This window comes from Prunus mume, linkage group LG1 (assembly GCF_029339155.1).
Source record: "Prunus mume cultivar Tortuosa linkage group LG1, ASM2933915v1, whole genome shotgun sequence".
In the NCBI taxonomy this organism is placed as follows: domain Eukaryota; kingdom Viridiplantae; phylum Streptophyta; class Magnoliopsida; order Rosales; family Rosaceae; genus Prunus; species Prunus mume.
This window is the reverse complement of record NC_142698.1, coordinates 4,286,929-4,296,067: the sequence shown is the minus strand read 5'-3', so window position 1 is coordinate 4,296,067 and position 9,139 is coordinate 4,286,929. Positions and strand designations below refer to the sequence as shown.

Sequence of the window (9,139 nt, the reverse complement as noted above, 5' to 3'; positions counted from 1 at the left end):
GACCCACCCAAGAAAAGAGAGGAAAAATGAAGAAAAGGAGATGTAAAAGTGGCTTTACATCGTTTCTCATTGGACCAAAAACGTATTTACACCCCCAGGAGGTGTAAAGGGGTTGTAAAAGTGGTTTTACACCCCGGAAATACACCCCCCACTGTGGATGCTCTAAGGCAGTCACCATTCATGTGAATAGTGTCTGCCCTCACTTGTCATTTGCCATGGTACAATGAGTGGAAGTGCTCTTATATGGTAAAAGCCCCTAAAAATTTTCTCAACTTTTTTTTTATTGGCTAGAAAATTTTCTAAACCTTCTCAACTCATGAGAACATAAATTGTAAGTCAAATCAAAGCAAATGTTAAGGCGTACATTGAGGCCCCGTTTAGTTCAGGGAACAGATTTGAGGGAAAATTACTTCCCATGTTATTTCCCAAGGGATGGGAAATGGAATATTCATTTTCCATGTTTGGTAATACTGAGAAAGTAACCACGAGATATCACTTTATTTCTTTTCCCATGTTTGTTTTGAGTAAGAATGAAAAACAAAGTTTGTATAAATTTCCAATTATATCCATATTACTCCCTCCTAACCTCCTATAGCCCGAATATATGAATTTTTTAATATCTAATACCCTCCAATTATATATATTTACCTAATATGCATCAAATATATATATATATTCTATGTTATAATAGGTTCAATATTCATAGCAAAATAATAAGTACCTACGTTAATTAGATGATATTATGTACTAAAAAAATAGGTAAAAAAATAAATATATTAACATTTCATATGCCTACATATATTCATATGACCCATAGGAGAAGATAATAGATAAATTCCTTGATAAAAAAAAAAAAAAAAAAAAAAAAGATAAACTGTTACACGTAAAAGATACTAGGTAAATTATTGTCCATAACAAATAATAGGTATATTATTATTCATAAAAATAATAGGTACATTCCCAAAAAAGTAAATATACTAAAAATTAAAAACAAAAACAAAGTGCTCGAGATCCGAGCCAAAACTCGGTGCACTCACTAAATTCACTCACTCACGCACTGTATGGCCTCCGAAACTCAACCTCATCAGAGTCAGAGGCAAAGCTCTCCAGCCGCCTATCAATGGCAGACTACGAAACCCACCACCACTCATCAATCCCAAAAGAGACAGCTCTGCAAGCCCTAAACACCATCATCCAGCTTCACTTCGAGAAGACCCTCGAGAAGAAGAGGTCCATAGACCTCCAGAAGAAGGAGCTCCACAAGCTCTTCATCCTGTTCTTCATCTTCCTCAGCCTCATCTTCTTTGCCGAGGCCCAGTCCTCGAGGCTCCAATGCCGCCACTGCTGGGTCCCAATCGTCCTCCTCTCCCTGGCCCACCTCATCTTCTACGTGGCAGTTGCTCAGACCCTGCGCTGCATCAATGGGTTCAAGTACCAGAGGCGCTGCCACAAGCTAACACTTGGGCTGGCCACTGAGAAGCTGAGGGAGATGAAGATGAGGCTGAGTAGCGCTAATGGCGGTGGAGGGGACTTTGATGGGGTTTCTGAGAATGAGTTTGAGATTCATTATCAAGAGCCTCCTGAGAGTTACTTTGGTAAGTTCAAGAGGAATTGGGCTTTGCATTTTGGCTTCTTGATTGTCATTTATGGCTTCATGGTGGCTTCCTCTGTTGTTCTCCTGTGTTTTTAGGTTTTTTTTTTTTCCCTGTGATTAAGGTGAAATGTTAGAGAGGAGAGTTTAGAACTTTTGTCAAATTTGATTAAATTCTAGAATTCTAATTGTTATCCATTGCCACAAGTTTGCCCTCAGAATTTACATTCATCATCTTTCTTTATCTTTTATAGGTTTCTTCTTTTTTGCTGTGATCTTTTTCTACATACCAAGTTAGGATCTGAGTGCTTTTTGTTCTTAAAAAATGTATAAAAAGAAGTGGGATGCTTTCAAACGAAGATGTTCAAAGGAAGATTGATTTTCTTTCTTTGACCAACAAAGAAGATTTTCTTTCGAGTAGCTTTATACTGTACAGTTTGGAAGTTATTTCAGTATTGCTACTACAACCAACAACACAGTTAAGTTCATTCTTAGTTTTCTAATAATATTGTTTGAATTTGAATTTTGAAATGGACGAGTACATCACGTGTGAACAGCGATGGAGAAATATTTGTGTGAAATGGGGATGTGAATGTCACTAGCTGGGGTCTGAGATTGTGACCAACTGAGGGCCGAGCGATGGTCCATGGGGATGGATACAACACTAATGACATGTTTACTTGTTAGAAACAAAGGAAGTTATGAATAGAGGAATTAAGGAATTGGAATTGGATGAACTACTCTCCTAATCTTGATTTTAAGAATATTTAATTATGAATTTAACGGAAAACTCACAAAAAAATTTATGGGAAGTCAGGAATTGCAATCATATACCCATTCTTGATTAGTAATATCATGAGAATTTCTCTAAAAGTTTACCCTAAAAAAGGAATATCTCTAAAAGAATTGTAATTTTCTTTATAAATTTGTCAATAGATTCAGTACAATCTTTATGCATATGAAATTTGAATATATTAATCAAATTACTATTCAAGTAGACTAACGCTTTGATCTGGAGACCATGTCCAGTACTGGGTCAAATCTGTATGAGGATTTCCTTTTGAATAGAGAACCGGTACAGAGGGGGCTGTTAATGTTCAAACCAGAACCTTTTGAGCCCCCCGGCTTACGCTGGGGATAGTGCATTGCACAGAGATTTGTAAGCATTAACACAAAGTTTAAATTTCTCTGCAGCCATTGCCTGCAAAGATGGACAAATATCTTATCAGAAGTTATGAATATAACAATGGAAAAGAAATCACAAAACTCTGACCTAATAATAATATGATAAACAAATCATGTTCATGGCAACCAAGTGCAACTAGTGCAAATAGCAGAGAAGCAACAAGAAGTTAAACAAATGGCGTGCAGCAAAACAGGTCATTGTGCATAACAGCAAGACCGAGCACCAAGACAAACCAGCATACAACTAAGTCAACACTCAGCAAAGCAAGCCAGATTGGAGCCAGCGATAATGACAAGTCAGCATTAACATCTTGACAGCCAGCTCAGATTCCGTTCATAGGACAGCCTCAGTTAGCTTATGTTAGGAAAAGTTTTTATTAATTTATTTTTATTTTTATATAAGCGACAGTTTAAACTACTCTAAATTACTCTAATCTTCCAGAGAGGGGGATCAAACTCGGGCACAAGGGGGTAGGTACACTGCCATTATTCTCTATAAGCTCCAATGGAGATGTATTTATTTGTTATTTGTAAACTGTTTGGAAACAGCTAGGAGTTTTGAATTTGTTATGCTTAGTTGTAAACTTGTTAAAAGTCAAGTCATGCTTCAGTTGACTTGCTCCCATTGTGTATATAGGACCTACCTGACATCGAACATTTGGACATTCATCATCTCTGTGCCAATGTGATTGCTGTTAAGATTTTTCTTCGCAGATTCATCATTTTCTTCAACGCATACTGTTCCAGTTCACAATTATTTTAAAATAAAACTTACCAGTGTTATCTGGCTAGCTAAAAAAGTGCAAAGTCACTATCAATTCAAATAAACCAAATTAAGGGATGCGTATTTTTGTCTTGATAATTAAATGTTAACAATTTTCAAGGGAGTAATTTGCCTTAAAAACTTATTCCATATTTGTCAAAGCTTTTTACAAACAGCTTTTTGATGCCTCTATCAAGCCGCTTACCCACACAAAAATGGAAAATCACACTGTTGAATAGGCTATGACTAACAACTAAACATGATATTTTGAACTCACTCAACACTCGAGAGAATTAAAGAATTCAAATTAGTCAAAGATCCAAAGATTAAGAACTGACCTGTGAATTGCCTTCATGCTTGTCAGGATGCCATTTTAAAGCTGATATATGGAAACTGCCAGAAGGATTCATATGTTTAAATAATACTGCAAAAGAAAACGGTGAAATATAAAATAAAGTACAAGAACTTCGTTCATATACTCCATTCAAAAATTTGGAGAGAAAATAGGCCCGCTGAAGAACTTACGCTTTTTTCACATCTTCAGTCTTTAAAGGACCTGTTGGAGGCAGACCAAGAATTGTTCTATCAGAATAAGATCCTATAGTACATGATTCATCATCAGACTCCGCGTCACTACTATTCTCCCATCTTTTACTTTTATCTTTCCAGCTTGATTGCTCTGTCCACTCAAATCCGGATTCTGAATCTTTAAAAGAGGAGTCACGGCACGAGTCAAAAGACCAGGAGTACCATTTCTTGCCAAATGTCGCACGAAAGATAGACTCAAGATTGTTGTCATCATCTTCGAAGAAACTCTCTCTTTTGAACTTGCCTGAACAGGACAGAAAGAGAAGCAGAAGGTTTGTAAGATGCATCTAATGGAGGCAAATCATAACCTTTACCAGCCAGCAGAAAAACACATGGGGGTTTTAACTTTCTACATAGAATCTCTGACTTTTTGCAATGAAATAAGTAGATACGTAAAGTTCTGAAAAATCTTACATGAGAGCAGATTCAGAGATTCTTCTGACAGATATTAGCAACTTCATAAAGTTCTAAGGGTTCGTCAAGAAACATTTACATTTGGGATTGCAGTTATTCATATTGTGCCTCCAAAAATCAGAAATGCATCTGATACCTAACCAGGTACATGACACTTGAGACACACCTCGGATTTTAAACTATTTGGTTTATGGATAAGATCTATAACTTTAGTTTACAACATAGGAAGGTTTTATGGTAATGATTATTCAGCATAGTTTCTTACAAATAAAGTGATGGATTCAGCCACAAGTTAACACAGTATTTTAAAATTAATTACACTTGTATAATATGCTTGCTTTAAAAATGAAATAAAAAGCACACCTTTTTTTCTGTATAGTTGGGAAGCACATCAGAAATGGGAGTACTTTTCAAAGTATTTAAGTGTATAATCACAAATTTTCTAAGTAGGAATAACTCTAATCAAGTGCAATAACCATGCAAGGGTTTCTTACAACCGCCCATGCAATTAATTCTACACTGAACTGATGAAAAGATCATCCAGCTTTTAAAGCATTAAAGAAAATATGAGCGCTAATCCTTTATTTTACTTTATTTTATTTTAATGAGAACACAGACTTCATCAATAAAATTCATTAAAGTCACAGCATGGTGGTGACCAGTCTTGCACAAGATATCCACCATCCAGACAACATTAAAAGCAAGCTTTTTATCATGAAGAAATCCACTGTTGGCATGAGAAAAAGTGGATCAGCAAATCATATAGCTCAGATGCAGGCCAAACATCAAAAAAGAAAGTACAGATTATTAGACAAAATTGTAAAAGTAATCAAACTATTAAGTACAGCAAACGTAGGGCATCGAAAACAAACATACATAAAAGGATAGGTTCAGAAAGGACAAATAAGAAGACCTCACGTTTTGTTTTCTTGTGGTGTGACTTCACAGCATGTCGAGAAGATCTCGACCTATGTTTCTGAGGAGAGCTTCCTGAATCATTTTCATTCTGACAGTGAAAACAAACTATGCATCACTACATTAAAAACTAAGTGCACTTTTTTTTTAATCAAAAGCAGACACAATCATATTTATAAATAAAAAACAATCAGCAAAACACCATATTACGTGCTTCTGCCTCTGAGACATGAGAGGGGAACTCTAATACCAGGAACTAGATAACTGAATTTCTAAAGTGCAAGGGGGAATTGATAGAATTGAGACGTCTCCATCATGTCTTACATATCAATAATATATATATTTAACGATTAAGGATCCACAAGGCCATTAGAAAAATTAGGAGCTATACATGAATTCATGAATTCATGATATGTTTTAGTTTTTTTCGTCACTACTTTTGAGATAAATTTTCAAATGGCTCCATTTAAATCATGTTTAACTATATCCAAATCCAAGTTGAATGGAAGGTGGGCATTCAATCAGAATTTAATGCCACAAGTATCCTCAGAGAAATATAAAAGAAACGAAACACATACACAAATTAAAAAATTTATTTTAATGCAACAAAAAAGAGGGCACTCCAATGTATAGATGCACACCCTCGTTTCAAAATAATGAGTACAACAATGGAATTTGGCCAAGTTGTTTCATATATAGACTTCAACGAGACTATATACAAAAACAAGAGGACCAGTCTACCTGAATGTTCTGAAAGAAATTTTTAGAGGACCCACTGTTGAAGAGGAGGGTTTTCAGGGCTTTCTTTGTATCAGCACGCTTCTGACGTGTTGCATATCTGATGTAATTCTGAAATGCACATTTCAAATGTTAAGCTTCAATTTAGAAAATTCATAATTATGAAAGAGACAGAGAGGCAGGGAGGGAAAACTGATACTAAGCAGTGAAACAACGGACTCCTAATGGGGTATAAGAGTTGGTACAATCATAAAAGAGGGTACTCCCTTGCTTTATAAGAGCATACAATAAATGGAAAGAGGGATAAAACTATTGCAAGAAATAAGAGAATATAAAAGCCACATCTAAATTTATTTATCTTTCCCTCTGGACAGCCTGTTTGACTTGGAATTCAGATTACACTCTAGAACATGTGAATGAAAAGGCTTGATAGCTAATAGACATTTAGCAGGTTAAAGACCAACCAGGGATTTAAAAAACATTTAAAAGAAAATATGAATAAAAAAAGACTGCAGTGTCTAGATATTGGCACGGGGTGAAAAGGATAACACAAGATAAGAATGCATCTGCTTATTGAAAAGCAAACATGTTGCCGAACAGGGCTGAAATGCAATTTGAAGCAGGGAAGATGAATGGAAATAATAGCTTTTTAAGCTACAATGAACTTGGCAATAAAAAGCAATAGAACTGAAGAATATATAGTTTGGAAACATCAGATGACAGCAAAGTAGGCCATCAAATATTACAGCAGCACCAAAATTTATTAATATTACATATTACGATACTCACTCCGGCTAGCATCCAATTTGCATTTGTTTTAAGACTGGAAATGGCCCAGAAAGGGAGACTACAACCAGGAGTGGGAGCACCAGAGCATCCAAGATCTCTCTCTCTCTCTCTCTCTCTCTCTCTCAAGACTTTTTCATTTGCTTGGAGCTAAACTTTCCATTTGAGGCGGAAACTTGTTGCAAAACCGGCAGTTTTCTTAAACTCCTAAGTATGCTACGCAATAATTAACAACAAATCTTATGTCCCATAATGGTTTGTGGAGCATCTTTTTTCAAACTTGTCACCGAACAAAATCCCTCCTTCCATGTGTATACGAATTTTAAACATGCATGTCTGTTCTGTCTCTGCATACTCGAGAAGCGCCTACAATCTGTGTATTGGTAACAATTAATTTGCCTATCTTGGCTTTCTATTAAACTCTTAGGACTTTTTCCCAAACAAACAACCAATCAAATTTCACTCACGAGAATTAACAATTCCCACGTATGATTATCATGTGGAAAGCACACCATAAAGGGGGAAAAAGATTAAAGCCCTGTGTGCAGTGTCAGTTTTTGCTGCCTTTGCTTGCTCTCATTGGCATGTATTTTCTATATAAGAATTCCGAAATTAGCACAGAATTAATACCTTTGATGGTTGTTGACTGCTTTTTACATCCTGCAAAAACATTTGAATCATCAAACATTCTTATAGAAAGCAAAATCGTGTTAGTTCAAATTTTATCTAATTGACGAGTATTCTAAAGAACTTTATAATTAAAAAAAAAACTAAATATGCACCACAAACATTAAGTTACAGATGAATCAATCTGCACAATCAAATTACACCAAGATGCCTTAAACGTCTCTCGGTAGAAAATGCAAAGGTAGGAGAAACCTTAAAATTTGACCTACACCTGACACTGACCGGATCATTTGGAAACCTTAGAAGACGAACAAATCACCACTTATATCATAAGCATACCACTAAAAGACGAATTAAGCATACAATTTTAACAAATCTTTGACATGGAGAGTCTAATAAAAATTAAATCATCAAAGAGAACAGCAACTCACAAAGGACCATTTGTTCTTCCACTTCTCGCATGAAGTTGGAGTAGAATGGAACCAAGCGAAGCGGGTTGCTGTAGGAGTTGATGAAATCAATGAATTCTTGAGTAGAAACAAGTTTCTCCATCTGGGTATTTGCATTTATGGAAAGGGAAATCTGAAAAAAGTTGTATCAAGGTTCACTGGCGAATCCACGTAGGGCCAAGGAGGTCAAGTGACCCCTGCAAACAATAAATCACGGCCTGGGGAAAAGAATTGTGAGCCCAGAAGAGAGACAGAGGGAGAGACTGAGGCAGAGAGGAAGAAGACGGAAAAAAAAATGGGAGAGACGGAGGAAAAAATTAGAAAATGATTGATGGAGAGGTTCGACCAAAAAAAAAAAGATTGATGGAGAGGATCTGGCAAACATATTGCGATATATCAGGAAAATATCGTGATATGGGACTGTAAGAGCATGTTCATTCAACGGTGAGTTTTTAAAAGAGGGTGCATGTAGAATCGGGTTGAAATCTGACCCGTTGGAAACCCAACTTCAGTTGAAGATTTTTCCCTCTTTGTGAAAAACTCAATAACACAATCCTCTCTTTTTGAATGTAATGCAAACCCACAATTAGAAAGATCCAAAGCTCCCAAACCCTATAGTTGCTCCATTGTCATCAGTTCCTGGTATCCTCGGTATGACGATTAATGGCTCTTACCTAGCTATTGCCCTGTTTTGATTCTATGGCTCAAGTGAAAACCCTTTCTCTTTTTCGTTCAGCAGACGAGATTCCAGATGAAAGCAAAGTAGCATATCTCTTTCTATAGCTAGACGCTGCAGCAGCAGTTGTTCCTCGATTTTGGTAGAGATGGAGTCTCCACTACCAAAGAATCTTCTCTAATGTCCACCACATTCTCTCAAGCTGACTGACTTCGGAGCTCCCGATTGACTTTGAGAGGTAAGTTCACTCTTGCTGGATTGATTTTGTTGGGTTTGGTTTGTTTTTTTGTGAGGGTGGGAAATTCGTCATTTGTGGCATCAATAATGAGTCATTTGTGGAATCAATAATGCGTCATTTCTGCTATCAATAATACGTCATTTCCTTATGAATATTCAATATACTTAGT

At 36.2% G+C, this 9,139-nt stretch overlaps 2 protein-coding genes across 4 annotated transcripts; one reads left to right on the top strand and one right to left on the bottom strand.

Moving 5' to 3' along the window:
* Positions 1-991: 991 nt before the first annotated feature.
* On the top strand, positions 992-1,835 carry LOC103332090 (uncharacterized). Its single transcript, XM_008234787.3, has one exon. The coding sequence runs from the start codon at positions 1,121-1,123 to the stop codon at positions 1,688-1,690; it is 570 nt and encodes a 189-aa protein (XP_008233009.1). The 5' UTR covers positions 992-1,120; the 3' UTR covers positions 1,691-1,835.
* Positions 1,836-2,489: 654 nt separating this feature from the next.
* On the bottom strand, positions 2,490-8,427 carry LOC103332099 (uncharacterized). Of its 3 annotated transcripts, none has more exons than XR_514135.3 (7): positions 8,039-8,424; positions 7,611-7,640; positions 6,198-6,305; positions 5,460-5,547; positions 4,065-4,371; positions 3,878-3,963; positions 2,490-2,792 (listed from the first exon to the last, which is right to left on the bottom strand). XR_514135.3 is itself a non-coding variant. In XM_008234798.3 (7 exons), the coding sequence occupies exons 1-7, from the start codon at positions 8,171-8,173 to the stop codon at positions 2,718-2,720; spliced, it is 798 nt and encodes a 265-aa protein (XP_008233020.2). In that variant the 5' UTR covers positions 8,174-8,423; the 3' UTR covers positions 2,490-2,717. The 3 variants fall into 3 exon arrangements, 2 of the variants coding, with proteins under 2 accessions (XP_008233020.2, XP_088899990.1); XM_008234798.3 differs by having other exon boundaries at positions 3,878-3,932; positions 8,039-8,423; XM_089043864.1 differs by lacking the exon at positions 2,490-2,792 and adding an exon at positions 2,832-3,514 and having other exon boundaries at positions 3,878-3,932; positions 8,039-8,427.
* Between the last annotated feature and the right edge of the window lie 712 nt (positions 8,428-9,139).

Coding starts and splice junctions, on each gene's coding strand:
- LOC103332099 (XM_008234798.3), bottom strand. CDS start 8,173: ATGCAAATACCCAGATGGAGAAACTTGTTTCTACTCAAGAATTCATTG. Junction 5,548..6,197: donor ATTTCTTTCAGAACATTCAG/GTAGACTGGTCC, acceptor TTTCACTGTCAG/AATGAAAATGATTCAGGAAG. Junction 3,933..4,064: donor ACTGAAGATGTGAAAAAAGC/GTAAGTTCTTCA, acceptor TCCTTCTGGCAG/TTTCCATATATCAGCTTTAA.
- LOC103332090 (XM_008234787.3), top strand. CDS start 1,121: ATGGCAGACTACGAAACCCACCACCACTCATCAATCCCAAAAGAGACA.